Consider the following 15635-nt stretch of genomic DNA (forward strand, 5'->3'; position numbering starts at 1 on the left):
AGACTTGTCAATTAGGCTACTTATCTGATCTGAGGTCAGTTGGGCGGTGCTACTAACTATGCACTCACTCACGGTGCGTTCGTGCAGCTACTAAACTCCACAGCAGTGTGGAACATCTAGACTAGTTCACATTTTCGGTCCCGGAAAAAAAATGCTATTTATTGCCTGAAACAGAAACAACAAGATATCGGTTAACAGACGTTTCAGTAGGCACATTTCTGACCCCTAGATATTTTTCAAACATGTCGTTTCAGGTCGTTGTCTTTTACAAGTGCGTATGATCGAGTTAAGTGTCCCCCTTGCGCATGAAACGCAAAAGTACAGAGATTTACACTTTACGAGTTTTACAGGCACGGATGAACGTTACATGGGAGAACGAGACGCCACGGACGGCCAGGCTGCAGAGAGAAATAATCTAATGATTAGCCAGCTCCACTATACTAACATCACTGATGGCTTGGTTTCAGTCACTGAGGGATGACTTCACCCTGAGACCGTTTGAAATAGGCCTAGAGGAGCAGACCTGGTAAGTACTGCCACCTTTCCACGTTGAAAAAGTATCTAAATCTCTGCGAAATTGAACTTTGTTTAGAGCCGAATGCTGCCTTATCGATCGAGAACATGTGTGCTTTGATTGATAATCAATAGTGTGCTCTGCTCACTGTGCTGTGTTTTGCTTTCGTTTCATTGACCGTCCGACAAAGTAGACTAGAGAGAAAAAGTCCTCTGTCTAGAGTCTAGACGACGACTCTCATTGAACATGATGGTGCAAATGCATGAGTGTGTTTTGCCCAATGGGATCCAATCCAACATTTGTTCATGTCTTGTAGGCACTGGGTTATTATCCCCATTGATTTTGTACCCTACCCTGGTCCCTGACTAAGCCTTTTTGATTAATTTTTGATTGCCATGAGAATGATGAGACCATGCATCATAAACTTTATAGATCCCTGCCAGGCAGCTATAGGCTGCCAGGTCCGGGAGGTCCCCACTGTCAATCATGTTATTTGAACTCTGGGTTGTCTAGTATATATTATCTAGTAGTCGTAGATTTAGGCTAGCCCATATTTTTATTGATTTATTTTTTATTTTTTTATAGACTGGGTGAAGTGAAATATTGATTATCTTTTCCCTGCGGGCATTCTGTCTATCTGTCAAAAGCTATGCATTGACAATTCCCTGACACACACACACACACACACACACACACACACACACACGTTGTGTATGACTGTTGATGGATAGTCAGGTCAAGGACAGCCAAGATTAAGGTCTGTCTTCCACTCTAATCCCTAACACAGACACTTGACTGTTGACTCCATGGCGATAGAATGATCTCAGACTACTCTATAGTCTGTCTGAATATATATTTTTTAATATTTTAATATTTTTTTATAATCCCCAGTTATGTCTCTGCATGGTGGCCTATATTTCAACAGTAGTCCACTGACTCCACTCCAGTCATTGTTTGATGCAGTTGGATTGTCATTGATCAAGTGCCAATGCAAATGTGTTGTAGAAACTCAGTGGTTCTCAACCTTTGAAGGACCACCAGGGCCCACTTGAAAATCTCCAAAGCGTTCGCCGGCCACTGATCTGATCACAGCAGCTGAATGGCTCAAGCTACCGTATCAAGTCAGATGGGCCGGCCAGTGCATTTTCAGAGCATGTTTAGGCTATTTTAATGACCAATCAATCTTGTTCCCAAAGTCATTTTTCAATGCTGTAAATACAAAATACCATGACATCTTTCTATATTACTCCCCCCCCTTATTATATTATCATTAAAATATTTGTATTGTGTAATTTGGGGGCCCATTTGTAAGATCCTCTCGGACCACTGGCATAAACCTTATGCTTGACAACAAAGTGTTTGGATAAAGTGTTGTGTGGATAAAGTATTGCGCTTCGATGTTGTTGACTGTCCTCATCTTCATAGTAAATTGATTTGTACAGTATGTGCACAGGACATTTGGCATTGATTGGTTCAGTGGTTTGTGACACACACACACACAGTCACACACACACACACACACACACACACACACACACACACACACACACACACAGTCACACACTAACCTCCTGCAGAGCCATGCCATAAAAAGACTGCACCTGATCTCTCTTTCAAGTAGAGTCAGAGTACATAGGGTTGATGGAGGGCATCGCAGCTGATAATCTAATTGATTAATGGTTCATTCGTGAGATGGAGAAAGAATTGCAAAAAGAGAACAAATAGAAATAAATTGATTAATTTTTTTTTATTCGAGTTGACTTACGACAGTCAAACCAACCTGTAAAGTGTGTGTGTGTGTGTGTGTGTGTGTGTGTGTGTGTGTGTGACCTGCTGACGGTCTGACTGTCAGTCAGCTGATAATAAAGCTGATTAGGTCGCCTGTCGTTAAGGCAACAAACGCCAATACCACACAAAACGATGTATGCACAGTTGCACACACACAATCAGTGTGTGTGTGTGTGTGTGTGTGTGTGCAGGCATTCACGTGCATGTACATAGCTATGGAGAATGGAGGTACAGTGTGCTCTCTTTTGTGAAACACAATCAACTGACCTGTGCATGCAGCTTTATCTTGATGACATGAATGATGATGAGTCAGTCCTCCGGCATGTAAAGAGATGCTTAATTTATAATGCCCCATATGATGTTGTCGGCACTGTCTGAAACTAAGCGATCTGCAAGCAATGTGTTGTGAGCTTGTATATCTGCTATTCTTAGAGCCACCAGCCTTTACCAAAGCATGAATCAGGCTTGAGAATAGCAGCGCTCTCTCTCAGCATGAGTGCACACCCTGCCTGGCTGTAGGTAAAAGTGATGTTGAAGAAAGCAGTTTCCCTTTTTATTACCTTGTAAACTTTAGTAGAAGTAGATGTGACATGGTGGAAAGGACATGTTGACAGACACACGATGGCAGAGAGAGATGTATTTATATGTAGTACTGGTAGAGAGAGAGAGAGAAAGGAGGGATACATTGAGATGTAATAAAGGAGAGAGAAAGAGTGGAGGAGGAGGAAAGAGGAGTCTGCATCTGTGCACTGAGGAGAAAAACTGTAGTTCTCTCTCTCTCTCTAACTAACTCTCTCTCTCTTACCCCCCCCCCCCCCCTCTCACATGCACAGGACCCAGTGTGGTAGGCTCAGAGCAGGGGTATTATTACAGAGCTATTCACATTACAACATAGAAGGGGAGAGAGAGAGAGAGACACACACACTCTGAAGATCACTTCCAGATGTTAGGTGGAATTCTGCACTCAAGTAGAGTGACTCCCCCCCCCCACCACCCCTATTTTTTGACTAAAGCGTTGTGTTTTGTTTGTGTGTTCGCTGAATTTTCTAGCACATTTACATGGTGTACGTCTTGTTGTCTTGCAGAACATAAGTTCAAACTGCAAAAATAGGCAGACGGAAAGAAGGTGAGATGCATTTCTTCTGCACGTTCAGAAACCGCAAATCAGAGAGCGAGAGAGAGAGAGAGAGAGAGAGAGAGAGAGAGTAGTATAGTGAATTAGAAGGGAAGGGGGATGAAAAGAGGAGAGAGAGATTGAGAGAAGGGAAAATGGGGCCTCTCGCTCGCCCAGAGATCTAACCACTAGAAATGAAGCCGCGTGATGGAAGCCATTGACTGACCATTATTAGTAGTTAGTTCTATCATTTACACATAAAGGGATGGTTGGCTCTGTTGTCCCATAGAGCATCTTGGAGTACTTGGAAAGCAATAAGCAGATGATGATGCTGAATGATGATGATGAAGGTATTGTTATTATTGATAGGAAAAAGAGAGCTTGTGATGACAGACAATCAGACACCAGTTGGTATATCTGTCTCACTTTGACTCTTCCCCTCCCTGTCTAATTTCTATCAGTCTGACATTTATTGCATTTAGACTAATAGTTTCCGTCATCATGTTTTTATCTATCTAACCTCTCTCTCTCTCTCTCTCTCTCGTTGCTGCACTTTCTACATTACTGTATCTCCAAGCTTTCTGTCTCTCCATTTGCCTCTGTCTCTTCACTATTCTCAGTCTTCTCACTCACTATACCTCCCACCCTCGTCTGTCTCCAGTTTCATTCTCTCTCTCTGTATCTGCTTCCCTCTCTTCTCTCGCTCAGTCTGTGTTTCAGTAGGGCTAGACTCGGGCTGTTTCAGGAAATACCAACATCATTTTTTTTTCTTCTTCTTTGGGGGGAAACTGACCGACATTCCTCTTGGTTCTATAAACAGAACAGTGTATGATTGATGAATGTACGTATGCGCACACGCATGCACATATGCACACACACAAGCACACTTATTCATGCTCGCACGCGCACCGTTCACATGCATAACACGTGTGAATGCCCATTGTCCAAGATTATATATTTTTTTTATTTTGCAGTGGACCAACTAAACATTAACAATGTAAATGCCCTACATTTGCTTTGCAGTCTCTAGGTCCTCTGAGCCAGAATTCTGAACCACTGTCAGTGTTAGTTGTCTCCATGTATCTGACTCACACCTGGAGCACAATTATTGCCATCACGTGACGCAACATGAAAATGGCTCATTCTGTTGAAAAGATGTATAGATATAACCATAGATGGTTATACTGTATATAATATTAAATATTGACTGAGAGTCCAGTTTGTCGTGTTATCCTGGGCCCCGGGGCCTAGAATTCCAAGCAGCATGCCTACACAAGATAGAGAATGTCTCATTGGTGTAATATTCTCAACTGTTTTGTGTAGCACTACTGTCAAACCACTGGCTTCTCCAGTGTGTGGCAACCATGCACCAGTTGTGATTGGATTGGATTGGCTGGTTTCACATGAGCAGCACCTCAGTGTGCGTTGCAGATTTATTTTTTTACTTCTTTTTTTTTATCATGTCTTCCAAATCCACAGTTTTCTGAAAAATGTATGTTAGTAGTACTGTATATTAGTGGTTCTCAAACCTTTTCATATCCAGTAGCATGTATTTGATCGCAGACCCTGTTCTAGGGACCACCAGAAGCAAAGATTTGAGTGTGTATATAAATATATGATTTGCACAAATGTTCATGATTGTTATTTAAATAACAGATCTACAAGCTCATAGTGTGACACAAAGTGGCATGCTATGAGCTTGTATATCTGCTATTTTTGAATAGCCAACCAATGTGCTATTTATATACATGTAGCTAAATGCTTTCCCAGTTTTAAATGCTGCGGTAATGCATAGATAATGATGAATTGAAAATAATGTGGGTGCAAAGTGATGACAAAATACCACCATTAGGCCATTTTGCACACAAGATCAACATATAATCAGCGGATTGCCTGGAAACTTGCATAGCACATGATCTCCTGGGACGATGGATCCTACTGATGTTGGTGAGCCCATGGCCTTTGCTCCGGCACTAGAGTATCAAGGAGAGACACGCAGCAAAGGTCGTCATGAACGGGACTCGAACACGCAATGCGCTGTCAGGCCAGAGCCTATATGTGGCATGCGCCTGGACCACTTGGCCAGCGGGCGACCCAGTTTGCTCAATTTAATTGTATTTGTACCGTAGTTCCACTGGTAAGAACATGGGGCTCTATGAGTTGGATGTAAGGAGCAACACAGCCTCTAGGGGCCACTAGTGGGACTTGTTGTCTTGTTATTTCCAGAATGGAATCATTTCTATCATGCGTGCATACTATTGGAGTGGTCGTGTTGGTAACTGCGTAGATTCTCACAAAAACATTTAAACTCTCAGAAAATCCTAAATTCATTCATCAGTTCTGTTGTATCTCTTGAAAACAGGAAACAAACATTCTCCTGTTTCAATCATAACCACCTTCACCTGGAACTCTCATGCCTCTATTTATTTAGTCCCTGGTTCAATCCCCACAAAATCTCTGGTTCAATCCCCCACAAAACAATGCGTCACTCATTTTAAGTCACCCTGGTTAGAGGAAATCTGTGGTATTCAACACTAGATCTGTTTCCCTTGGCTTTTCTGCTTTGATGAAGGGATTTGCAGAAGGTAAATTAAATCAACCAAAGCCTGTGTGGTTTTAAATCACTTGACAACAGTTTTTCTTTTTATTTATTTTTACATTTGTCATATTATAGTTTTCAGCACTTTATTTCCAAAGGTAGTCATTTTATTCATTCAAGTTAAAGATGGAGTGAGTTTGGGTGTGAAATCTCAGCATCCTGGTTCCCGGCACTGTTTAGCTAAATCAATTTAACTGTGTGTGCGTGTGCATGTGTGTGTGTGTGTGTGTGTGTGTGTGGAGAGAGGGGGAGAGAGATTGTTCTGTTGAAATGGAGCTGCTGAACTCTGGAACCAATTCTTAGGCTGTCTTTGTTTACACCATTGACTTTATATAAATGTTTACACTGGCACACACACACACGCACACGCGCACACACACATGCACACACACACACACACACACACACACACACACACACACACACACTGGAGAATTGGGCAACTTAGATGAGTTTCAGCATGTCTGAAGTGATAAATGAATCACACAGAAAGACACACAACCAGGAACACAGTACACAGTCCCACACAGAGGCCAGTGACACTGGTTTTAGCATGTTGGGATTGAGAAATTGTTTCCAGGAAGATAGTACGTGTCTACCTTGATGATCAATTGCTTGGTGTAACGTAAGCAGCGGCCAGCAAACACACCCATATCCGGCTACTACTAATATGATTTTTGGCCCACAAAGAGTCAACGAGCAAGTTGAAGCAATTCATGACAACCTGTTTTGATTTCCTGTCCCACCGTAATCGTGTTATCCAACAAGTTAACCCATAAAAAGTAAAGTCCATAATCCATGTGTGAATCCTGTTGTACTCTAACTATAGGTTTATGTTATCAGATTGATCAGTGAGTTTAATGTTAATTCATTTTATTGGAGACCTCTTCTGTGGTGAGTGAACTAAACTAACTTCATTACACTTACCTGTATTTAAGGCTAATCTGTACTTTATTGTATGACCACATTGCTTTCTGAAAAATAACAGATTTTCATATCCGTTATTTTGAGTGAGTGACACCGTCGTACATAGTATAAATGAGGTATTTAGATACTATCTGTGTTGACACATCATGTGTGTAATTTGTGTATGTTTCAACATACGTATACATGTGTCTGTGGGTGGGAACCTCAGCTGGGATCAGCCCTTATGTCCGCCGCACAAACACGCACGCACACACACACACACACACACACACACACACACACACACACACACACACACACACACACACACACACACACACACACACAAGCTGAAGCCTCGGCTCGTAGTTAAGCCTACTACCACTTAATAGTGATTAGCTTCGACAGGCTGTCGCACAACTTCTAGGCTCCATACTGAGAGGGGCGAGAGAGATAGTGTGACGTGTGTGTGTGTGTGTGTGTGTGTGTGTGTGTGTAGGGCTAGGTGGGAGGGTGAGAACTGCATCTGGCAGCGATTTCTTCACACTTGCCTCCCGCTATGGTCCCTCCTCTTTCTCCCTATCCCGCCCTCTTCAGCATACTGTACCACCAGTGGCTTGGAGGAAAGCAGAGAGACATGCAGCAGCCAGTCGGTCAGTCAGTCAATTATTCACAGTAGACAGTTCTAGAGTCCTTTACTTTTGCATCCAGCTGAGTTCTTGTGTATGGAGTGTTCTCTCAGAATGTGGACGACTCTTGGGCTGCAATTCTCAGCAAAGTTTATGGCTAGGCTGGCTAGGGAGTCAGCGAGTCTTTATTTGTAGGGTTTCCTTTCTTCTTTGTGTTAATCCTTTCTTGGCTCCTCTCCTTGGGATTGTGTGTGCATTTGAATGTGGAAGAAGTTGAGGCTGGCTTCCTGTGCCTCCACTGCTTTCCACAGGAGTTGTACGCTGTATCCTACCCTGCGCTGACAAAGGCTGTCAGAACAGTGAGCCCAGTGCCCAGTAATGGGCTGTAAGGTGTTCTGAGGAAGGTCTCAGTGGAAGCACTTTTAAGAGAGGAGCGTGGTGCAGAACCCAAGGTTTTTTGACGCACAGACGCATCGTCAGGGTCCTGCTGTGAAACCACTTGAGAGTCACTGTGCAAGAGGATGGCTTGACTTAGAAGACAGAGGTGTCTTCTCTAAATATAAATACAACTAAAAGAAAAGGACATTGGAGTGGCATCTTCGCTCTTGTCTCATCTCAAAGGACACTACCACAGTGCGTTGCATTATAGTGTTTTCTACACACTTTGGATAGACCAGGAGGGAGGACATCACCTTGTCTTGGAGAGCGAGAGAGCACAAAGAATCATCAGAGCTTTGGATTTCCATAAGAGAATTATCTGTCCTCCAGTAACAGCATGGCTGGGATCTACGGATGCTTCAGAGGCAGGAAGTAAGTCCATGGCCATGTGTTTGTTCCACAGTCAGTTATACAGAGTAGTGATGGGAGAGATTTATAATTATTATGATGGGGGAAAAAATGAAAAAGCCTTTTGTTATGATGAAGGCTGCAAATAAAATCAATGTTTTCTGGGGAAGCTTTCGAAACAAGTTGGAACATTTTTTAATTCAGATGAGCAGAGATAAGCTTTCTTTCAGAATGGCCAAAATAATTATATATTTTTTAATAATGAATGAGATCATATGGACATCAGTTATATCGGTTATCGGCCATAACAGCAATTAATTATATCGGATATCGGCCAAAATGTCTCATCGATACATCCCTAATACAGAGTGTAAAATCATGGGTAATGTTTGACACTCATGCAATTATTATTGCGTTATTCTTTCTTTATTCTCCTTAGAAAACAGCCTGAGAGGCGATGTGTGAAGATGACTTCTAATTGAAGCCTCTATTGACTAAAATAACTACCGTACTATACTAGTTGTGTGACTTTGGTCCTTGTACTGTAATTATGCAGTTTGTATTTTTTCTTGAAGTAGCAGAGCTGTATCTGTAGAGTTGGATGCAATGATACCCTCTTTCTCCTGCTGTGTGTTTTATGTCTCAAGACATTGCAACAATACAGGCATTTGTGGTATGCTCTGTTCATAGGGAGAGAGAAAGCCAAGATAAATGTAAGAGTGAAGGGATAGCGTGAAAAATGGAGAAAGAGAGATGTTCGGAGAGACACTGAACTATTTGTTTTCTGAGTGGACTCAGAGACCAAGACTAACAGGGATCTATTCTTCTGTTAAACACACACGTGCACGCATATGCACACACATACACACACACAGCCCATCCCCATTACCCAAACTGCAAGGGTGTGTGTGTGTGTGTGTGTGTGTGTGTGTGTGTGTGTGTGTGTGTGTGTGTGTGAGAGAGAGATGGGGAGTCTTTAAACTTCCTCACAACACATTGCATGGTGACGGCTTGCAAGCTTGTAGATAAGCTATATTCCGTGTGCGACATCATTCGGCACTCAACAAAGTATAAATCATGCTTAATCCCCTCTAGAAAAGTCTCCATCCCTGTTTGTTGTGTCGACATTAACAGGTTGAAGTGAACGGAACAGACAATTTGACACAAGAGGGTTCAAGCTTTACCGCAACATACTTGAATTACCGCCCTGTCTGATAACTCATTTATAAATCACTCTCTATAACAACCCAAATCCCTAAAGTATAATATGTATGTAATGTAACTGTAATATAAAATGTAAGTACATGTTTGGAAGTGATTGTATATATATTATACAGCATCTATTTTTCAATAATGTATTATTGTTATTATTGGGAGGTTAATGAGTTATGCATGTTTTAAAAATGACAATGGAGAACTACAGACAGAATGGCTAGATACTTGGTGTGTTTGGAAATATGCTGTGACAATATGCTTTGACCTGGTTTTGATGTCATAGAGTGCTCTGCTCTGATATCAGTTAATTTATGTACGCCCAGAGTGCATATTATACTTTTTGCGAATTTTTTTCATCTTTTAAAATTAATGAAAATGAGTGTTTATTCATGTTATGTATAAACAAGTTTATACATGTAATGTATAAACATTATAAACCTGTTTTGTTACGTAGATAGATGTAGACAGATACGTGTTGAACACTGTCACTGTGTACCAGACAAGTTGTAACCATCGCATTTTGGTTACTCCGTCATTGTTGTCACCAACGTTCAGACACTCAACAACCGAGCTGTTCTATTCAGAATCAGAATTATCTCTATTGTCACTTCACATGTTTACATGTGTAAAGAAGGGCGTGAAAGGGCGTGAAAACTGAATGTGATTGGATGATTACAAGCAGAGCTAATGAGGGACAGGTGAGGGGTATGCTCAGTGGCTGCATTGGCTGAGGGGAAGGAAGTTGGGTTGAGAAGGAATGTAGGACTGATTAGCACCTGAAGATCTCTGGAACGAGGCAGTGGGTGTGGTACTGTGGTTGTGACGGCAATACATTTCAGCCAGACTCTTCAAAGCATTCCACATTTTAAAATGCAATGATAACATAACTTGACTACCTCAAGCAAGTTTCACATCTCTTGATTTTCATACGTTGGTGGTTTGCCATGATGTGAAGTATCATGGGCTAAACATGCCCATGGCCAGCGGTTTCGTACTTTAACCTTAAAACCTGGCATCCCTATTTTGAGAACACTTTCAAATATACATTTTAAGTGTTTCTTCTTCAAAGCAACAGCCTGGTTTATACTATAAACTATAGTGTGTTTTGCAAAAATCCACCTGTTGGTGGCGCTATAACAGGCTAATGTGAAAAGGGTGGGATACATTCCTCAGCCTAGTAAGAAAGTCTGTGAAAGATTTTACATAAATTGCATGCTGCGTTCATGATTTTAGGCTTTTTGTTCAAAATGGGCCAATCCTGCAAACTTTGAAAGCCAATGTTAGCCAATTAGGATGGAATATGAAATATCAAACGGGCGTCTTGAACACATGACTATAGAGTTACTGTGTACCGATTTGCGGGATTTGAATCTGGAGGAGTAATAGCAATTTTTTTCTTTCAAAAGTCGGCCCCCTGGTGGCGCTATAACAGGCCGTTCTGGAAAATTTGGGGCATCGTTGGTATCCAGGGAGTGTGTGTGCAAAATTTGGCATCGGCCGGGGTAACAGTGCCGGAGATTAGCTGGTAACGGACACACACACACACACACACACACACACACACGGACGGACGGACAAAGTGCAAAACATACTCTCTCTCCATGCCTTCGGCCTGGTGGAGACAATGAATGCAGAGTAGACTGACCAGGATGAGTGATGGGAGTGTTTGTTCAGTGTCTCTTTCTCTCAGTCCTTGTATGGCTTGTTGCTAAGAGCACAGACTCTACTAAACAGCGATCTGGAGGGACAAGGAGAGGGGAGGCCAGAACAGGAAAGGAAGGGAAGAGAGGAGTGGAGAGGGAAAGGGGGGTGGAAAGAGGCGTAGAAGGTGAGGAGATGGAGAGAAAGGAGAGGAAAGATGAGATATATAGGAGAGGAGATTGAGGTGAGATGGAGCTGAATTCAGGCCTCTGACCATCCTACTGTTCTGAACCCAGACTGTAGTTCAACTATGTACATCTACACATTTCAACCTGAATGCAGGGGGAGAAAGAAAGCTCTGGTTGTTTACCTCTTATTCCTACTTGGATTAATATATTATATCGGATGCGTATTTCTGCCCTTCACATGATGAACTGACATATTTATCATATTTCCTTGCTTTAAGCATACCTGGTCCACTATGGGTCCATGTCCTTAGCAGCTTGAATCCAGATCAAAACGCATTCTTGAACATGAAGTGGAAACAAATTATTTTGTCAGTTTCTCATAACTGTACTCCATGGAGACACATGTATATTGTGACAGTAGAGTCATGAGTTGAACCCATGATGTAGCTATAGCAACTTAGGAAGGGAGCATTCCCTTTACGTCTTCATGTGTACTGATGCTGCATGGTTCTAATAAACATTGCCTGGGTTAAAGACTTTTCACCAAACAAGATATGAATTGTATGTATCGTGGGAGTTGGGATGAGCTATCATGATCCACAATTAAGCCAATTCAATCCCCTAAATTTAAATTCTTAAAATGTTCTCGCATCTGAGACTCAAGGGAGGTGAATGCATAAAAGACATGGAATTGTTTTGGAAGTTCAGCGTTTTTTCTTTGCAAACCATTTCCCTCTTAGTCATGTGTCCACATTGCAGGCCAGGCGAAGAATGGTTGAAGAGGAAATGCTGTGGTTGTGTGGCTGTGGCCTCCTTAGCTATGTGGAGTTGGATTGAAGTGGGGGTGAGCCAACGGTAGGGATACGATGGAGGGAGGAATGGGGATAACAGAAGAGGAAGTACACTGTGAAGTCATGAGCATCGGTTTAACTCTTTAAATTAGATCATATGCATACTTTTGGTGAAAAGGGACCCTTTCATTGCATTAATTCCAATTCACAATCACCAGCCAGCCGCAGGGCCAATAGCTTTCCAGTGATCATGGCAGCAGTGATTGTAGCCAGGTGAAGACAGCGTCATACCAGGCATACTCATCGCGCCTTTGATTATGACCATTCATTATTAAAATGATTGATTTCATTTTTCATACGGTGCCGACCAGTGATGTCAAATTCAGGACAGCCATGCACCACTCTGCCACGACGGGCTTCCTTCAATGTATAGTATACTTTCGAGTGGTTAAAAACCAACAATGTTGGTGAATAGTACAAGTAAAACAAATAGTAAAGACACTTCTTAGTGAACTAATGAGAACGGTCACAGACTCACAGACGAGATAGTCTAAATCTAATCTAAATCTGTAACCCAAAACGTATTTAACTGAATCTGACGAGTGCTTGTCAGCTGAGCTGTGGTTACATGAGCCACTTTCTTTCATTCTTCAATTATTATTTAGATATAGTGCAAATATAATGCTTGGATAAGATATCCTGTTTACTCCACAAGTGACATAATAGTAGTAGTAGCCTCCTCAGACTGGACAAGCACTACTACGAAAGTGTCTAACCAGAAGTACAGGGAATGCATGCAGGGCTACAGGAAGTTCCGGTATTCTGGACATCATGCCCTGGCCTGTACTTCCCGTTAGACACTTTCAGGAGTAGTAGTTCTTCATGCTTTATGTTCTTGTGAGATTGAGATAAAAACCGGGAATTAAATTAGTAGTAGTAGTAAAATTGTAAATACTAGGGTACGTAGGCGCCGGAGCGGGGGTCTATTTATTTATTTGTTTGTTTGTTTTTCCCGACCGGTGCTGCATGCTTGCCTCTCGCTGCAACGACCATTCTGGCTATAGTCTAGTGACTAGACTATACTATATGTAGACTAGACTCTAGTCTACGTGCAGTAACTGCAGATGCTCTCTCAGTCTCATAAAGGTGTCAGACAAGCTAATACACAACAATTCATCGTTCTTTGTATGCTGGCTGTAGGAGTGAGCTGCGCCTGCTATGTCAAACCAAATAAATGTTAGCTATTTGAAAATGGCCGATCTACAAGCTCTGCAACCTGTTGTGAGCTTTTGAAAGAATTCTTGACGGAGGTAGAGCAGGTCGTCCAATGATCCATGGGTCGGCGGTTCGAATCCCGGCTCCTCCTGTCTACATGTCGAAGTGTCCTTGGGCAAGACACTGAACCCCAAATTGTTCCCGATGTGCTGGTTGGTACCTTGCATGGCTTCCGCCGCATGGGTGAATGTAATGCACTATGTAAAGCGCCTTGGATAAAGGCGCTATATAAATGCACCATTTACCAAAAAACAAGAAGGCCTGCCACAAATTATAATTTCAAATGGGGGTCCGTGGACCCCCACTGAGGATGAGCAGGTTGGTGCATTCCGTGGTTAACTCCAGATGCTAGATTTTATGTTTACCAGGTCCTAGTTACTTCGTAGCGCTTAATTATATTCTTTGTTCTCTATTTATTTGCCCACTTATTCTGCCATATTTTGTTGACCAGGGATCATGCCATTTACTCTAATCTTGCATTTTGTAAATTTCCCTGGATAAGAGCACCTGCAACTGCCTACATTGTTAATTGTGTGCAGTGAGTGCAGAGAGGTGGTGGATTAGGAAGATGTCTTGAAAGGGGAGTTGTTATCTGAGCACATTCTTCTTATTGTCCTTTGTCTATATCCTTATATGGCCTTTTCATTCCAACTTAAATGTAATGCAATATGGGTCACATGCAGCGTTCTAACTCTCGTGCAAGCTTTTAAGCATGGACAAAATGTGAGAGGGGGGAAACAGAAAGATGGAGGAGGCAAGAAAGGATAAGAGAGAGGGAGGGAGAGAGAGAGAGCTAGCTTGTGGGGAAAGGTCACGGTCTGGATTTGAACCCACTAGCTCAGCAGAAGCTAGAAACTTTTAGCTAACTTTAGCTCACAGTGTATCTGACCTGGACGAGTCAGCTACTAAACTTGTAGACCACCACATCAACCAAACAGGAAATCTCATCCCAATGTGGTGAGTATAGGATGTACTAAAGCAGGATGTTCTATTTTAAGTAAATAGTGGTAGGACTGGGTTTTTACCCGCTCCATTAATATGGAGAGGGTAGCTTTCTAAAGTTTAAACTAGCTTTCTAAAGTTTAAATATTGACGCATTACTTACTGTAAGTACCAGGACAGTGAGAAACAGCTGGGTCTATTTAAATGCCGAGATGTTGTGACAGTGGGCTAGTTCATGCCTTTTAACGTGGCTTAAACATACTAATAGGAACCATAATCAAATGCAGACTCTGACTGTTCATTTGCCTCACATTCAATACTACACATCACACTGTATAAAAGACCGATAACAGATTATTGTCCCAATTTCCAGCCCTCAAAAATATCAAAGCATCCACTTAATGCTTGTATATTTATTACTACTATTAGGCATACTATACACCAACTGGAGAAAACAGCCGATCTGTAAGCTCCCAATGCATCACAACAAGATGTGTTCGGAGATCTGCTATTTTTTACCAAATGAAGGTCAGAATTGGTACGCTAGGGTATGTGGTCAACAAGATCAGCTTGTTTTGTGCAACTGCAACATATCTGACCTTTAGGATTATACCTTTAAGACAAATACATGAAGTGGGCTGCCCAGTGACAATCCCATCCACTGTGGTGGGAGAATGACACAGTTGCAGTACCATTACACCGTTTTTATTTTTAAAAGGAGAGTGGGTGCTGGGTGGTCCGTCCAGTCACCATTTTTGACAGGCAAAGGCTGGTAATGAGACAATATCAGATATCCCAGGGCAACAAGGTCCTATGTGCTTCTGGAAGGAGACCTCTTAACCAGTATGCTATTAATAGGTACACACATTGCATTTAATTTAAACCTACTATATAAAGACATGTAGAGAGACTGGAAGATGGAAAAGTATAGATTACTCTTAAGAGACTACCATCAAACATCAAAACGAATGCAACTCTTAAATCCACTCTTGGAGCATTCTGTGGCTTAGTCTGGCTCACAATCAAATGTCTCATTTCTCTCTCTCTCTCTCTCTCTCTCTCTCTCTCTCTCTCTCTCTCTCTCTCTCTCTCTCTCTCTCTCTGAACAATGCAAGCCGGGAAGTTGAGAATGCATGGCTCACTTGAGGGTACCCACTGTCCCGTTCCGTCCAAATTCCCACTTGGCACAAACACCAAGTTTGAAGTCAACCAGTAGAAAGGTTCCAGAATGATGTCCAGGGCCAGGA

At 42.1% G+C, this 15635-nt stretch overlaps 1 protein-coding gene across 4 annotated transcripts in view; it reads left to right on the forward strand.

Moving 5' to 3' along the window:
* The first annotated feature begins 376 nt into the window (after positions 1-376).
* The window catches only part of LOC308322420 (uncharacterized protein), a 56136-nt gene continuing 40877 nt past the window's right edge, over positions 377-15635 (forward strand). For 2 of the 4 annotated variants that reach the window (XM_080773683.1, XM_080773684.1), the window contains exon 1: positions 377-526. In XM_080773683.1, coding sequence (XP_080629809.1) covers positions 453-526 — 74 coding nt within the window. In that variant the 5' untranslated portion in view covers positions 377-452. Of the gene's footprint in view, positions 527-4233; positions 4258-7555; positions 8361-15635 lie in introns of those variants that run through there. The other 2 variants (XM_080773686.1, XM_080773685.1) reach the window with 2 other exon arrangements.

Source organism: Protomyctophum bolini (assembly GCF_963924005.1).
Source record: "Protomyctophum bolini genome assembly, chromosome: 10".
Classification (NCBI taxonomy): domain Eukaryota; kingdom Metazoa; phylum Chordata; class Actinopteri; order Myctophiformes; family Myctophidae; genus Protomyctophum; species Protomyctophum bolini.